We start from the raw sequence: 18,712 nt of genomic DNA, 5'->3' as shown, positions 1-18,712 counted from the left end.
ACTGTAATTCCCGGATTCCCTCTGCATCACAGAAATCATTCGGCCTTAAGTTATAAACGTACTTTTATCTGCACAGAGGGATGGTGTTCCCGAACATGTTCTATGTGTTTCCTCCTTTACATAAATTTTTTTTTGCTAATTTGATATCCTCCAGGACAACACCCGGCTATTTTTTGTCTATATCCAAAGTTTTTCCATACTATCCAGGGGTTCACGACGGCGTTTCGCTTTCAGCTGGGTCTGACGTATGTCTTGTCCGTCTTGTCCGTGATTTTTGCGTTTGTTCTCCCGCCTTCAATTCAATGCAGTCATTTCCGGATCGCGTTTTCCCCCCTTTGAATTATTTATTTTTACTCAGTAACGGATGTGGTTTAAAATGTAGCGAAGTACAATACTTCAAACAAAACATGCTTAAGTAAAAGTAAATTTTTACCTGAGTGCACTATCTCCGACTCCGAGACATCCTCTAAGACTCAACTTCCTTAGGAAGCCTCCACACCGCTTTGAGATGTTCTCCACCACACGACCCTGTACATGAAGAGATTTTTAAGATTCCTTGTATTTTAATAGTTAAAAAGAAAATATTGACCTGTCTTGCTTGAAAAAAACTACTGTCTACTGACCTCAATGTCTCTCTGGAAGTCAAAGAGGTCAATGCGCTGCCAGTTACTGCCATCCAGGGCTAACAGGTTCCATGACTGAGACAAAGAGAGCAAGTGAGAAACAAAAAGTCATCCACTATCAACAGATATACACTAAAGAAATATTACTCTAGAAGACCTCCTTCCTATGGAGCCCCACACATGACATATGGACAAAAATATACAGCAGTTGTCAGAAGTGATGTCCGGAGGAGATGTTTGTTTTTAATGTCTCAACAAGTTCAATATAACCATCAAAATATGAGGGAAATATTGTATATTTTTGGGCAAAAAAGGCAAACCACAGCTACAGGTTTTTATATTTTACTATGCCAAAAAATGCATAGAGAAACAAAAATATCACAGGAAAAGCAAACATCATCACCACTCCACCACAGATCTTGACAGTTGGTATGAAGTGTTTGTGCTGATATGCTGTGTTTGGTTTTCGCCAAATGTGGCGCTGTGCATTATGGCCTAAACATTTCCAATTTGGTCTCTTCTGTCCAAAGGACTTTGTTCCTGAAGTCTTGAGGTTTGTTCAGATGCAACTTTGCAAACCTAAGCCGTGCTGCCATGCCCTTTTTAGAGAGAAGAAGCTTTCTCCTGGCAACCCTTCCAAACATGCCATACGTTTTCTAATTGTACTGCCATGAACTTTAACATTTAACATGTTAACCGAGGCCTATAGAGTCTGACGGCCTGTACACACCGGGACGATTTTCACGCGCACTTATCGCCAGCGTATTTCAAGACGTTTTTCGGTGCGTCTTTGTGTTCACACCCAAGCGATTTTCACTGGCGATGCGCAGAGTGAACATGCAAATTCAGGTGGTGCTTCACTTTACGCTTCTGACACTCGCTTGTCACACAGAAGAAGAGAGACAGTATTTACGTGCTTGCCAAAACCATTCACACACTTTTTTCTAACTGGCAAGCAGCATTGGCAGCTCATCTTCTTCCTCGTCGTATCAATGTGTGCTCGGCAAGAACGTTTTGTGCTTGAGCGCCACCAAGTGGTGTTTTACTGTAACTTCAGCAGCTCCAGGCACATGAACTAAAACACCGATCTCATTGGTCAGCCAGTTTTTAACTAGAGATGCACCGATTGCAATTTTCTTGGCCGATTCCGATTTCCGATTTTTTGTTAATGAGATCGGCCGATACCGATTTTTGCCGATTCCGATTTTCTTTCTACGAACTATAATTGACAGCATATACAAACAAAAATCCAATTTTTCTTCAAAGAACATTTTTATTTTTACTATAAAATAAATTATTAAACATTACAACAGGATCTTCTCTCACTTAAACAACTCTCAAAAAATAAGTGTTCTGTGCCTGGAAAGAAGTAGAAATAACAAATAACTGAAAATCAGTTGCTTTATGAAACAAAACATTATAAATTGACCTTTTTCTTGTCTTACAAAAGTCAAAAGATCCTATTGATGAGCAAACATGAAGTGTACAGTACTCCTCCAAATAATAGTTCAGTAATTGGGTAATAAATGTTGGCAGCTAGGGATGTCACAGTACCAAAATTCCAGTAGTCGGTACCAATTTCGGTACCACAGCAAAATGTTTTTTATATATTTATTTATTTAACCATTTAAAAAAAAATGAATTAAATGTATTAAGTTCATTATTTATGATGATAATCATTATAAGTAAATAATACATAAACTTTTAAAAGCTGTATGCTGTTTAAAAGTAAACATTGTTTATAAAAAACATCTAGGCATTATTATTATTATTAGTGGAGACGTATTATTATTATTATTATTATTATTATTACACAGAGACGGCGCTAAATCTACTGTATGCTACAACAATAGCCTGATATATTCTGTCAATTAAAAAAAAATTACATAAACTTTTAAAAGCTGTATGCTGTTTAAAAGTAAACATTGTTTATAAAAAACATCTAGGCATTATTATTATTATTAGTGGAGACGTATTATTATTATCATTATTATTGCACAGAGACGGCGCTAAATCTACTGTATGCTACAACAGCAGCCTGATATATTCTGTCAATTAAAAAAAAATTAAACCAAACTTTTATTTTGACGTGTTGCTGTTGCCCTTGAGTGTCTGAGTCATGATATGACAGTTTTCTCAAATGAAACGGTAAATTCTCACGAAGTGACGGTTTATGCGCTCGGCTGGTCATCCAGCGCCATGAAGTCCATAATTTCTTTGTAATTGCTTTGGTCTTTTCGCTGCTTATACCAAGGAAATGCTGGCTCTGAGCTCTGGCCAGCTTAAGCCATTTTACCTTTACTAACATTATCTTCTTCAAACTGGGCATGTTCCACGGGGTGATGGAGTTTTAAGTGTCTAATTAGGTTTGTTGTGTTGTGCGCTTTCCTGGTGGTTCCCCCGCGGTTTATTTTAACCTTGCAAGTTTTACAAAGGGCATAATTAGTGTCTTCTTCTTCGTGTCGACTTCCATACCAACGACATGTTTGCATGTGGCTGTGAGCATGTAGACGGATCGGCTCAAAATCGGAGACACGCGAGACTGATCGGCCGATCACCGATCAGGGCCGATCATGCAGAAAATCGGCCAATTCCGATCCCTGGCCGATCAATCGGTGCATCTCTATTTTTAACGCGTCAAAAAAAAAAACCCAAGACGTTTTTTTTTTTTAAATTGCGCTTTTACGTCTGCCGTTTTGCGCGTTGGTGTGCACACTCACATTGACGCCCTTTGTTTAGTCACGAGGCGTTAAACGTAGGCGATAAACACGCGCAAAAATCATCCCGGTGTGAACAGGCCTTGAGGTGTAGTTCTTGGGTGTTTTGTGTTTTCTCTGAGCATTGCAAGGGTCTGACCTTGGGGTGAATTTGCTGGGACGTCTACTCCTGGGAAGATTGCCAACTGTCTTGAATGTTTTCCACTTGTGAATAATCTTCCTTAATGTAGAATAATGGATTCAAATTGTTTGGAAATGGCCGTATAACCCTTCTCAGATTGATGGCAGCAACAATTGCTTCTATAAGATTATTGCTGATGTCTTTCCTCATTGGCGTTGTGTTAACACACACCTGAATGCTCCAGACCAGCAAACTGCCAAAACTTCTGCTTTTAGTCAAAGATCAATTCATCAAATACATTTCAATAGCACCTGACTGCTACTTAACCTCTTAATTCCTGTGGAAGTACCCAGTAAGGCTGTACTTAGTTTGTCACACATGGCTTTTCCATTTTGGTCTAGTTTTTGTTGAATAAATAATGACACTGTGCAATATGTCATGTGTTGTTGTTCATCTGAGTTTGTATTTACCTAATTTTAAGGCCTTCCAAGGACCAAATTATGTTTTATTATGTGCTGATACATAAAACCATTTAATTCAAAAGGGTGTCCTTTCTTTTTTACATGACTGTATATACACTGTATATATTCATCTTTTTCCAACAGTCAGAGCTCCGGAGCTCCGTACCTTCCATTGTAACCACACCACACCATCTCTGTAACCATCCAATCCAATCCACAAAATATTGTTTTTTTAGGGCTCATGAAATGAAGAAATGTCAAAATAGACACTTAATGTGCCACAAAACACCAGTCTACAATCTACAAAGTCCCTAGACTAAATCACACTTACTCGTGAGACTTGTGCGCAGCGGCAGAGTGTGACTACATCCAGAAATGAGAAGATTCTGTGGGGGGAAAAAAGAGAACATCAAAACCATTAGCAAACATTGTTAACAAATTGTCGTGGTAGAGCGTCAAGTCATTATTTCTATGCTATAAAAACAGCAAAGATAAGGACAGATGATGAAGACGACAGAGATAATTAATACTATTAACAAGAAGAGATTATTTAAATAAAGAAATGAAGCAGGATGAAAAAGAAGTAGTGAATGGGTTTCACACCAACCGTAACAGCAGTTCCTTTGGCAGCTTCTTGTTGATAACAGCCTCATCGTTATTGGAGAACATCTGAGGAGAGAGAAAGACATTCATTTATAAAACTGGGCATCTTGTGAGTTCAAAGGTCAATAGCGTTTACAGTGTCTTGCAGGAAATCCCACACTTTTTAACAATAAAACAAAGCGACAATAAATCTGTTCGAACCACAAAACGACTGCCTGTGCGGTTTGTTGAAAATATAGTATAATTGAAAGCTATCAATTTTAACATTTATTAGGCTTTAAAAAAATAACTACTTTTAACTTAAGTGAGCTTAAAACAATCTTCATATAAATATACATAAATTCACATATTTAACTGTGCCCTTCCTACCTGTTAGATATAAACAGAAATTTAATAAAGTTATCGAACACCTTTCTTAACCGCATAAACTATAAATATATATTGATCATCTTTATTAAAGCTACAATTTTCTCTGTTACCTTTGTTGTTTGATTAACATTAATAACAGAAATCACAGCAACTGGTTTATTAGGCTGCGGTCACTTGAAGATCTGCCGCTGCCGAACATGACACAGATCTCATTTTCTCACAGCTCTTTAAAGTTCATTTAAGACGTTATTTAGCTCATTCAAGAATACTGGACAAAACGGGCATTTTGGCATAATTGTGTGTGTTATTGTTTGTTCAAGCGCGAAACAGAACTCGATTCTGGTGCGCTGTCTGTGCGCACGACACTGGCGCGCGTCTTTCTCAGTGTGTGTGTCACATAGACAGGACATTCACAGACAGTGTGTTCTTTTTTGTCTTGTCGGTCTTGAACAGTGTTGCCACAGTTACTTTGAAAATGTAATCTGATTACTCCTTTAAAAAGTAACTTAGTTACTTTACAGATTACTTGATTTTAAAAGTAAATAAGTTAGATTCCAAGTTACTTTATTAGTTACATTCAGCAGTTGCCGACAACACCCCTGCCGCCTCAACATAGAAATGACAACCGTTTTTACCAACACTCACTTTATTGGACCTGCATTTTTAACAGTAACGTCAACAATGTATCTCCTGACATTTTAAGTTGAAATTAAAAAATATTTCCTTAAAATAAAAAAAACATGTTTTAAAAAAAAATTAATAAAGACAGTCTTTCTTGACTTCACTTAATATAAATACTCTCCCCGACACGCAAGAAGAAAGCAAAAATATATATTTTTACTAAGGAAAATTACTTAAATAGTAGCTCACAGTGACTTGGATAAGTTACTTTAATCTGATTATTGGTTTGGAAATAGTAACGCGTTAGTTTGCTCGTTACTGGAAAAAAGTAGTCAGATAAGAGTAACGATTTACTGGCATCACTGGTCTTGAATGGTTTAAAAGCATTTGCATGAATAAGAGCTTGATTATATAATATAATGCTCACCTAAGGATGCTGCGTTAATTGTGTTAGATATTTTTAATGTGTTTAACTGAAGAAGAAAAAAATCACATGCTTTAACGCGCTAATTTTGACAGCACTAGCACATATACTTTGCACATCTGTCTCGGTGCGCACACAGAAAGCCGCCTGGTAAACAGTCTTGAAATCGGCCATCACTATATAAGTCGTTATTTCATTTTTTTGGCGCACCAAAAATATTTTCACATGAACGGATTAGATATGTTTTTAGTACATTAATGGATCTTGAGAGTGTAAATTTCATTGCTGGCTATACAGGCCTCACAGAGCCATCGGATTTCATCAAAAATATCTTCATTTGCGTTCCGAAGATGAACAGAGGTCTTACAGGTGTGGAACGGCATCAGGGTGAATAATAAATTACATTATTGTCATTTTGGGTGAACCAACCCTTTAATGTGCTTTTAATAACACGGTTCAATATCAAGCACATCCTCAGGGGTAGAAACAGTAGACTGCATTTTGCAACACTCTCATTTGGCTGATTTGGTTCAGGCTTTTAGGGAGGAATGAAAGTGGACCGCTGTGAAGGAAAGGGAGGTGTGCAGGAACACGAATAATTGTTTTACCTCGATTATCTTGTTTTCATAATCGTTGGAAGCACAGCCCTAATTTCAACTACTGAAAATCACGTTTAATAGTTTTAGTTGTGAGATCAAATGTCTCAAAATGTACTATATTTGACCATATATTTCCCCTTTAAAGATGCCTTATGGAGGTTAGTTAAGGTTTCTTGCACTCTCTCTCTCTCTCTCTCTCTCTCTCTCTCTCTCTCTCGCTCTCTGACCTTTAGAATTGTTACAATCTCTTGCAAAGTTTGTTTGCACTTCCTCAATCCCACACAATGTCTTCACACATTCTCCTTTCTAGCTCATGGTAACTAACAGCAGGAGGAATTTCTGCAGTCCTTGTTTTTCTAGACATAATATTTTCACTGCACTCTAAGACAAGTCTGTAAAAATAGGACCCCTTGCACCGTGTTAACATAAAGGAGTTCTCTGTATTGATTTTTCACAGGGGTTTCACACATATTTTACGCATTGCATTGCGTTGAAGGGTTAAAGGAAATGTCTGTAAACTTGACAGATAATGTCCTGGCAGAAAATTACCAGTACTTTTTTAAAGGGATTTTTTTTTAAACAATTACACAAAACAATCGTGGGTTATTTTTTCTACCCAAATCCTGGGTTGGGCCTTTTAGGTCATTTTTGGGGTTATTTTTTCAGTGTTTGGGAAGTTTTTACTTTACCCAGCTTCTTGGTCAGATGTAAATAGGCAGTTTATTTGGGTAGTTTTTGTGTTACCCAGATCCTGTGTCAGACATAACAACCCTAGCTTGGTCTCACCTGACTCTTGTATGTTTCATTTGTACAGAGAGTCTGGCCACTCTCCATTGACAAGCGTTAACTTCCTTGAAGGCGGGTTCTCTGTTGAAGATTAAAACTATGGGATCTACCCAGAGCCACTCTGGATCTGCCATAACCAATCGCTAACGTTTGGTCAGCCTAAAACAGCCTGTTATGCAGCTGGATCCTGGACTTCCTGTCAAACAGACGCCAGGTGGTCAGAATGGGCAGTAACATCTCCTCACCACTGACTCTCAACACTGGAGCCCCTCAGGGCTGTGTTCTCAGCCCACTCCTGTACTCCTTGTACACACATGACTGTGTGGCAACCCACAGCTCCAACACCATCATCAAGTTTGCTGACGATACGACGGTGGTAGGTCTCATCACTGACAATGATGAAACGGCCTACAGAGAGGAGGTGCACACTCTGACACGGTGGTGTCAGGAGCACAACCTCTCCCTCAACGTCAGCAAGACCAAGGAGCTGGTGGTCGACTTCAGGAGGAATGAGAGAGAACACCGCCCCATCACCATCGATGGAGCACCGGTGGAGAGAGTCAGCAGCTTCAAGTTCCTCGGTGTCCACATCACAGAGGAACTCTCATGGTCCGTCCACACCGAGGCCGTTGTGAAGAAGGCTCATCGGCGCCTTTTCTTCCTGCGACGGCTGAGGAGGTTTGGAATGAGCCGCCACATCCTCACACGGTTCTACACCAGCACTACAGAGAGCCTGCTGACTGGCTGCATCACCACCTGGTACGGCAACAGTACCGCCCGCAGCCGCAAGGCCCTGCAAAGGGTAGTGCGCACGGCCAGCTGCATCATCGGAGGTGAGCTTCCCTCCCTCCAGGACATTTACGCCAGGCGGTGTGTGAAGAGAGCTCAGAGGATCATCAGAGACTCTAGCCACCCGAGCCATGGGCTGCTCTCACTGCTGCCATCAGGCAGACGGTACCGCAGCATCAGAACACGCACCAGCCGACTCCAGAACAGCTTCTTCCCACAAGCAATTAGACTCCTGAACTCTTGATCCATCAGGATCATAACACACACTGGACAGAATATCACTCAGCACAACCCACTGTCGATACACACACATTATATACACATTTATATAATTTATTATTTATCATATAGCACCTATTGCACATTGGATCTCTACTGTGAATAATAATGTATACTGTACATTGTATACTATTATTATTATTATTATTATAGCGTAATGTATATTGTTTAATGTATGTTTTAGTGTGTATATTGTTTAAAGTATATTGTTTAAAGTATATTGTTTAAAGTATATGTATATTGTAAGTATGTGTATATTGGTTAAAGCTGTGAGAACCACACTCACATTGTGTAAATTATTTATTGTTTATTGTAGAGTTTACTGTGCTGTGAGTAATTGTGGGCGCATCAGTGTAATCTGATGCTGCTCTAAATGTTGTACATGTCATGTCGTGACTACTATGTTGCTCGGAACTGCACCAAGAATTTCACCTGCTGTTGCACTTGTGTACATGGCTGTGTGACAATAAAGTGATTTGATTTGATTTGATTTGATTTTGGTCGTGACGCATTTCATGCACCGCTTGCCTCTGTTTTTTACATGGAAATCCGTAAAAATAACTGTGCAGACTGTTCAGCACGCCACCTCAGTGATAAAACCTAAAACTTGTGCATTCGGATGGTGATTTATTCACAGTGGAGGGGAGAGTTTTGTGATCGGGAACACGCTGCTCACGTGGTCCGTACCATGATTGTGCTGTAAATAAAATGTCATACACTTGGTATGATAAGAATAAATGCTGCCGTAAATAACGGCCCAATTCAAATGTTTACGTGCTTTTCTTCTTTTTATTTTTTGAGCGTGATGAAATATATTGCTCTTGTAAATACTTGCCAGCATTTAAAGAAATACAAGTCTAGAAATGCATCCAAATTACAGCGCAACCGCACGGTGCTCTGCAGGGGTCAAAAAGGATATAAACAGTGAATTTTGAAGTGACATATTCTTAAACGCAGAGATGTGGATTCGGACAGCAATTAAATGACCACACGACCTTGATGTTTGTCTAACAGTAGGTAATTCGGCCGGGGATTTTTACGCGGGTGGTGGGAGACGGACAGCAATAAAATCACTGACTAGCCCCTGTAAATGATGACAATACCTTCCGACCCCACGAGAAACAATTACGGAGTTTCAGCCAACTCCTTCACCACTAACGGAGCGAGCTGGAAAATCAAACTTTTCCCGAACACTGTGGGGAGGAGGGCCACAACATCATGGCCACCAACAAAACTCAGCAAAGATTGTTCTTGCTCCGGCTTTAACTTCTGGACATTCGGCAGCGGTGCCACAACGGAATGAATGGCTTCGCTCACATCTTTCTCCGCCGCCATTACTGAACTACAACTCAAACAAGCGCACAACATCAACGTCATCGTTCTCAGCCACTCCCTCTGATCGCTGATTGGACCGGTAAAAAATTGTTCGGAAAAAACCTAAAGGCCTGTTCACACCGGGGCGATTTTCACGCGCGTTTATCGCCGACGTTTAACGCCTTGTGACTAAACAAAGGGCGCCAATGTGAGCGTTCACACCGACACACAAAACGCCAGGCGTAAAAGCGTCATTTTTTTAAAAACGCCTCGGGTTCGGTTTTTTATTTTGACGCGGCACGTTAAAAACTGGCCGACCAATGAGATCGGCGTTTTTGTTCACGTGCCTGGAGCTGCTGAAGTGACATTAAAACACGACTTGGTGGCACTCAAGCACAAAACGGTCTTGCCGAGCACGCATTGATACGACGAAGAAGTAGTAAGTAGACAAAGAAGTAGATGAGCTGCTAATGCTGCTTGCCATTTCGTAAAAAGTATGTGAATGGTTTTGGCCATAGTCTATGGTTTTGGCAAGCACGTAAATACTGTCTCTCCTCATCTTGTGTGTGACAAGCGAGTGTCAGAGGCATAAAGTGGCGCAGCACCACCTTGTGTACCGGGTGCGCATCTACTGAATGTGCACGTTGACTCGGCGCATCGCCAGTGAAAATCACTTGGGTGTGAACACTCAAGACGCGCCGAAAAACATCACAAAAAACGCTGGCGATAAGCGCGCGCGTGCGATATTCATCCCGGTGTGTACAGGCCTTAAGACTATACCGCGGTCCCAGACGGAGTACTGAAGGAAAATTTTAATTGAGCGGAAGTACGTAGGAGGGCGGAGCCAGGCTATAACAACCCAGGGGTTGAGTTATTTATTGCAGGCTTTTTGCGTCCTCTCCAGGAGAGGGCAGCACAGCTCCGTCAAATTAGTGCATGGCTTTGGTAATATACAGGTTTGTGTACATTTTATTTGATCTATAAATTCGTTATTGTGCTATATCGTTTAATTTTATGCAAAGCAACATACATGGGCGCGATGTGAGTCACCTACGCAAGTGTTGTGTGACTCGTGTCGGCCTGTTCGCATTATGCAAATGCCTGATGCCTTGTACAAAATGTTATGTTTTTATTAAAAAAGATACAGGATATAAATACTTAGGATGTTAAAATATGTCATCAGAGCTGTTACTGTTTACGGTTTGTTTATGGGCAGGTTATGCCAGACACCACATATTTTGGATACGAATTAAATGCAGGGAGGCGGTCTAAAGTTAGAAGTTCCCCCATTGAACATGACACAAGCTCCGGCACCAGATCCAGCACTGTTATGGTGGAAACGGGACAACAGACCGACTGGTCGATTACACTTGAATTACTTCTAAATGTTACATTTTTACTTTAACAATGTTTTTTCATTACTAATATTTGTTAAACAAGCTTTAATGTAGGCAATATGCATTAAAAATAATACAAAATATGCTATATTGTAAAATATTATGGAAAATAAAGGAATTATCATGCAAACCAGTGGCTGTGTGGAGTATTTAAAAAATACATTAAAACATTAATTAATGTAATAATACTAGTTAGTATTATAGTAAAAACAAACCTAGTATTAAAAAAAAATACGCTAGTATTATAGTAAAAATTAATCAACCCATTAGGCTGGGTTAAATTAACAACCCAATTTGTTGGGTAAAATTGACCCAACATGTGTTGTGACCTATATTTACCCAGCCCTTGGGTTAAAAAATTGGGTTGTTTTTAACCCAATGTAGGCAATTCACAGCACCGGTTTTCTTTTACTCTGCACAGAGAAAAAGGGTGTCAAAATTGTATCTTTAGGGGTACAACAGCTTGTCACTGGGGCAGTACCCTTAAAAGGACATCTTTGTACCTTTTCTACTCCTAAAAGGTGCATTATATTAGTACCTTAGAGTACAAATGCGTACTTTAAGGTACTAGTATGAACCTTTTTGTGGTAAAAAAGGTACAAAAATGTATTTTTAAGGGTACTGCCCCAGCGACAAGCTCTTGTACCCCTAAAGATACAATTTTGACACCCTTTTTCTCTGTGTCACTCTCTGTAAATTACCATTGATGAAACAAACTAAGTTATTCTGAAAAAAAGAAATTCAATCCCAAGTTGCTACTTTTTTGCAGTTAAAATTTAGCACTATAGGTTTGACTTTGTGCCAAGCATGCTACATGACATTAACACCAGAGGTCTAATCTTGGTTTCATCAAACCACAAAACCTTTTTTCCATGTGGTAACAAGAGAAACAGATTGTCTTACTGAATAATTCAGACCAGACCGGATGTTCCTCTTTTTTTTGAGAAGTGACGTCCTCGCATCCAAGAATAGTGGAGTGCACATAAATAGTTCTGTGTGCATTGGACAGTCCTTTATGAAAACACAGATCTGATCTGAACTAGAATTTGATCCCAGCAGTCTGGAATCAAACTGATTTACTAATCAACAAAGAAAACCAACAGGAAAACCAGTGTCCAATCCCATAAGAATCACCTCAGTTAATCACAGGTGATGGCAAAAATTTTATTCAAAGTCTGTTCACCAAAAATCATTCACAGGGTCTTAAAAAAAGTCTAAAATTGGAGCAGAAAGTCTTGTATTCAATAACGTGGCATTCAATTAGGGCATTCAATCTCTCAGATTTCATTAAAAAGATCTTAATTTGTGTTCCAAAGATGAATGAAAGTCAGTAAAATGAAATCCAACCATTAAAGCCAAGTCCAGAAAATTTAAAAACAAAAAAAACTCATGATTTTTGTTTTCAAGTACAAATTCAAAACATTCTTAAATCAAGTTACATTTACTTGACATGCAAAATGAAGAAATTACAAAAAAAGTTATATTTTTGTGAAAAGACCCTTTCACACCAAAATTTAAATAATCTTCAGGCTGAGGTAAAAATGCAAATTCATACGTGTACAGTAGAGGGCGCAACTCAAACAAACCTTTCAGCTGTGCTTCCTTCACCAATAAAAACAAAAAAATATAAAGTCATTTTTTTCTTATGGTTTAACTGAATCGTTGAATGTCAGCAGCAAGACATTGGTCAATAAAGTCAGATTAAATTAGGGCTGTTAAACGATTAATCGCGATTAATCGTTTACATAATATATCTGTGTGTGCTGTGTGTATATATATATATTTAAGAAATATTTGCATGTATATACTGTATATACATTCATATAATCTATAATATATATAAATATAAATGTTTTATATATAAAAAATAATATTTTTTCTTAAATATATACATGCTTGTGTGTGTATTTATATATAAATAATAATTAACAGAGTACACACACATATATTATGTAAACACAAACTTTTATTTTGGATGCGATTAATCGCGATTAATCTTTTGACATCCCTAATAAATATATATATATATAGTGTATATGTTTAGAATGTTTAAATGTTTTTCAATACAATAAAAATGAGTACTTTAGCAAATATGACCAATAAACACCATAAAAGTACACAGATTCAGTATGATCTCATTTGTGTTTGTGCACATTCAATCCTGGCACCTCAAGACACATTGTGTCAGTGTTTCAGAATATATAGTGCGCAAAGATCCACTCACATCAAGGGTGATAATAACTATAATGCTAAATCACTCTCAGAACAATCAAAACATTCACAGCCAATCAGAGTCCATCTGGTATTAAAGAGATCAAGCATTTAAAATGACGGACGACAACTGTGCGTGTTTGTAATAAACAGAGTGTTATCGTCCATTGGTGTGGACAACAATATAATATATATACATCCACACCAACCCCAAAACCAGTTCATTATAAAGGGATCGATTAACACATTCTGCTAAACATCTCCAATTGTGTCGCACAGAAAGAAAGTCATATAGATTTGGAACGACATGAGGGCGGGTAAATTATGCCTTTCATTTTTGGGTGAACTGTCTTTAAAGCACCGACTCAGCTGAGACAAACAAACAATATGTGAGATAGCTTACAGCTATTCTTCATCATGAACTCTCAGTGGTGTTGTTCCTCTTTGTTTCACCCATCCATTCTCTATGGGGCGACTTTCCATTTGTTTGTTTGTTTAAGGATGAGCCATGTGATGCCTGAGTGCAGACTGTTACAAACCAGGAATGATTGATCACTTGTTTCCTCATCAGAAACACTCTATATCGTCAGATTACTTTTTCTCATGATCAGCTTCCTTTTACATCTAAATGTCTCCTGTAATTGTTTTTATATGATTGAATCTCACAAAGACGTGTGTGGGTCTTAACCAAAAAAAGAGAGAAGAAAATAGTGCTATCAAATTGATTAAACGAAAAAAAATTGATAAAAGTTTATTTTTTTACATTATATGCGTGTACCATGTATAATCATTATCTATATATAAATACACACACATGCACAAACTACAGAAGAAGAAAAAAACAGAAATGTTGTGAAATATTATTAAAATTTAAAATAATGGTTTTCTATTATAATATACTTTAAAATGTAATTTATTCCTGTGATGTCAAAGCTGAATTTTCAGCATCATTCCTCCAGTCTTCAGTGTCACATGATCCTTCAGAAAACATTCTAATATTCTGATTTATTATCAATATTGGAAACAGTTGTGCTGCTTAATATTTTTTTGGAACCTGTGATACCTTTTTCAGGATTCATTGATGAATTAAAAGTTAAAAATAACAGCATTTATTCAAAATAGAAAAAAAACATTTTCTGTCAAAATAATTCTTACTATCACATTTTAACAATTTAACACAGCCTTGATGAATAAGTTTTTATTTTTTTTTTTTTTAAAAACAGAGAGAAGAAAATAGTGCTGTCAAATTGATTAAACGCGATTAATCGCGTCCAAAATAAAAGTTTGTTTATTTTACATAATATGTGTGTGTACCGTGTATAATTATTACGTATATATAAATACACACACATGCATGTATATATTTAAGAAAAACTGTGTTATATTTATATATAAAATATGTATATATAATATAAATGATATAAATACATGTACAGTATATACATGAAAATTATTGATTTAATATATACTTGTATTCAAATATACATAATTATTATACACAGTACCCACACATATATTATGTAGACACAAACTTTTATTTTGTATGTGATTATCACGATTAATTGATTTGACAGCACTAAAAATTATACACATAGCCTATCGTATAGATAGATAGATAGATAGATAGATAGATAGATAGATAGATAGATAGATAGATAGATAGATAGATAGATAGATAGATAGATAGATAGATAGATAGATAGATAGATAGATAGATAGATAGATAGATAGATAGATAGATAGATAGATAGATAGATAGATAGATAGATAGATAGACAGATAGACAGATAGACAGATAGACAGATAGACAGATAGACAGATAGATAGATAGATAGATAGATAGATAGATAGACAGATAGATAACTCCAGTCTTCAGTGTCACATGATCCTTCAGAAATCATTGTAGTATTCTGATTTATTATCAATATTGGAAACAGTTGTGCTGCTTAATATTTTTTGGAACCTGTGATACCTTTTTCAAGATTTCAGGACCTTTTCGATTATAAATAAATGCTGTTCTTTTGTAACTTTTTATTCATCAAAAATCATGAAAATTATCATAGGTTATAAAAAATATTATGCAGCACAACTGTTTCCAAAATTAATAATAAATCATCATATTAGAATAATTTCTGAAGGATCATGTGACTCTGAAGACTGGAGTAATGATGCTGAAAATTCAGCTTTGCATCACAGAAAAAAATAAAAATAATAATAATAATAATTTTATATATATATATATATATATATATATATATATATATATATATATATATATATATATATATATATATATATATATATATATATATATATATATATATATATATATATATATATATATATATATATATATATATATATATATATATATATATTGAAGTATATTGAAATAGAAAAACATTATTTTAAATTATATAAATGCAGGCTTCATGAGCATAAGATTCTTCTTTGAAAAACATAAAAAATAGTCATGTTTCCAAACTTTTGAACGGTACTGTATATAGCACTTTTAATATACTAACTACAACAGATAATTAGTTATTAATATTTCATTGATTCTCTCTTGTTTTTCCATGTCTTCATAATTTCTATCTATGACAGGTGGGACAATGCTTGTTGCACAATTTGGTATGTTTCTTTGCGTTATCACAAATAAAACAATTGACTCAAAGCACAATCAGCGCAAATAACAAAATCTTCAATCAATATGACTTTGCACTCATTTCAATATACAGTAAACCGCTACTGACTACAACTACTGCACGACAATTCTTGTTATATCATCTTCTCATGACAAAAGTGATTTCCTGGTATACATGTAATGCAACACAGTTTCATGCTCTCTGATTCGCCGGCTATACATGCCCATTTCCACAGTAACATTTAGGTCAACGCTAACTGAGTAGCCAGGTTACAACTGGCACAATGGTGAAATTGTAATATGGCTGTGCTCTTGTTTACTCTTTTTGCCAAATGCAACTAAACATGGCAAAAACATACACACAAACAAAATCAGTCCACCAGCTATATCCCTGTTTTCTGACAATATTCTTACAATCAATCAGCCAAGCATAATATGAGCTGTCAGTTATTTGTAAAGATATCTCTCATGCTGCTGCCTCCAAAACAATGTCCAGATAATCACCCTGATTCTAAAAAAAGAAACAGGCTTAAGCTGGCAACAATGCATTGCTTCTTAAATACTGATTACATTCAAGCCTTTGCAATAGAAATACTGAGATTATGCCTTTACAAACATGTACCACGGTTATCACAGTTTACACTTAAATGTCATGGTTACTGTTGTTAAGTCATACTCATAATGGGTCTTTCAAAACATTATCATGCATGACATTTAGGCATTTGTAGCTAGAATACTAAGTAATGCATGAATTATTGCATTACAAAGGAATACTTAACTAACGTTTATTTTGTATTATTCACATTACTTTTGCTATAGAAAAGATACTTGGTGCATTGCCACTTTCATATCAGCCATGTTTAATTTATGTTATAATAAAATGGAAATGGCATACAAAAGGTGATTTGGACGTAATGTAACACCCTGGATGGTTAATATGGCTTTGAAGGTTGTTCACTTTTTATACACTAAAAAATGCTGGGTCAAATATGGACAAACCCAAATGTTGGGTAAACTTTAACCTAACATTTGGGTTTGTCCATATTTGACCCAAATTTTGGGTTGAAACAACCCAGCATTTGTTAGTGTATAAACAGTGAACAACCTTAGAATAGAACCTCAAATATGGATAAACCCAACCGTTGGGTTAAAATTTTCAAATATGATTTAAATGAAATGCAACCCAACAGTTGGGTTTGCCCATATTTGACCCATATTTTGGTTGAAACAAGTATGTGTAGATAGTGAAGCAATTGTGGTAATGTGGTGGTAACTGGACACCGTGGTAAATTCTTATTAAGGTAGAGCAACATTGTGTGTGGTATTATATAACAAATTAATCTTTAGTAACTGTCCTACAATGTATTACTTTGACACTGCCAATGACTGCCCAGAGTGCATGTGTGTGTGATCTTTAAAAGCAACTATAGACAAAAAACATTTACATCAATACCATGTGTTACGGCGGTGTTTCAAAACCTAGTAAGCTCCCTATCTAGACAGCATCACAGGCGCCCAAAACTGCAACTAGCGCTTATGAAGCCCCGAAATGCAGTCTAGGTAGTCAGCTCACTAAGTTTTGAAACACACCCGATGTAAACACAGTTATAACTTGTTTAAACGCGGCTGATCTTGCGTCTTCAAGGGGAACAACTAACTAAATGTTCGCGTAACCCGGCCCAACTGTTTTCTGTGGTGATGATGAGTTGTGATGCGATGTGTTTTTACGCGTAAAGGCCCGTGTATATATCCAGCTTTTGTTTTGGCCGGCTGTTTTCCCCCACTTCAGCCTGTGGGCCTACCAACATTATCCGTCTCCTATAATCTCAGCCAACCAGTTTAATTCATAAAAACCATCGAAGCGTAGATCACAACCTACTGTTGCTTCGCGTAAATAAGCGAGAAATATTAAAGCACCTATTGTGACACACTGAGCTTTGAACAATGGTTGCGTTTAATACAATTCGACACAAAGTACAGTTCACAAGAACAAATATATAGCGACTTTAAAGGGACATAATGATGGATTTGATGCTGCCTTCGGTCAACATACATTAATGAATCTGTTGTATAGACTGACAAGTGATTAGAAGAGCTGAACTCATATGATTGCGGAAGCTCGGCCTCTTCTACTGCAACAACACTTATAATCCTATATTATTTAAGACGTTTAGGAATAAAAACACATGACTATTTACATCGACATGTCAATCTGGAAATAAACAGTGGCTATACTCGCCTCAAAGCGACTCCGAGAGACGCCATTCACCTCCTTACCCATCCCGAACACTATAAAGTCGGTAAACCGGAGAGGAAAAGCGCGTCCGGTTATTAAAAGGACGCAGATGTGTCGGTGCCGCTGGTTTCCGTCGAGCTCATGCCGTTTTTTCACTTCATTTCGTCGCGTTTGTATATGGCGAAGATGCAGAAGAGCCCCAGTGGTTGAAGTATGAACAAATCAAGCTTATCTCCTGTTGTGTTGCGGATCACCCCCTCCCCTTTACCACGACTAGATCTCAGACCGTTTCCCCATCTGTAAACTACTATTAACTTATTGCTCATAAATATTGCATTTGCGTCTGTCCATAAGAATATGTCAGACTGCATTAATATTTAATACTTTGAAGCTAATGATGTGGTAACCGTAGTAATAGCCTAAGTAATTGTCTGTGGACAATGTTCATGGTCTTTAAGGTCGAATATAACTACTTTATGATATAATATTACCAGTTTTTTTGGTTGTCACACTACCAA

General features: G+C 37.0%; 1 protein-coding gene across 1 annotated transcript in view; it reads right to left on the bottom strand.

Annotated features, from left to right (window-relative positions):
• Positions 1-18,439, bottom strand: part of fbxl20 (F-box and leucine-rich repeat protein 20) — a 37,738-nt gene extending 19,299 nt beyond the window's left edge. Inside the window, exons 1-5 of the mRNA XM_079828432.1 lie at positions 18,198-18,439; positions 4,530-4,591; positions 4,254-4,308; positions 624-698; positions 434-528 (exon numbers count right to left, since the gene is read on the bottom strand). Coding sequence (XP_079684558.1) covers positions 434-528; positions 624-698; positions 4,254-4,308; positions 4,530-4,591; positions 18,198-18,239 — 329 coding nt within the window. The 5' untranslated portion in view covers positions 18,240-18,439. The remainder of the gene's footprint in view (positions 1-433; positions 529-623; positions 699-4,253; positions 4,309-4,529; positions 4,592-18,197) is intronic.
• Positions 18,440-18,712: the final 273 nt, after the last annotated feature.

The sequence above is a fragment of the Gobio gobio genome, assembly GCF_949357685.1.
Source record: "Gobio gobio genome assembly, chromosome: 11".
Lineage (NCBI taxonomy): Eukaryota > Metazoa > Chordata > Actinopteri > Cypriniformes > Gobionidae > Gobio > Gobio gobio.
This window is presented reverse-complemented; position numbering and strand designations above follow the sequence as displayed.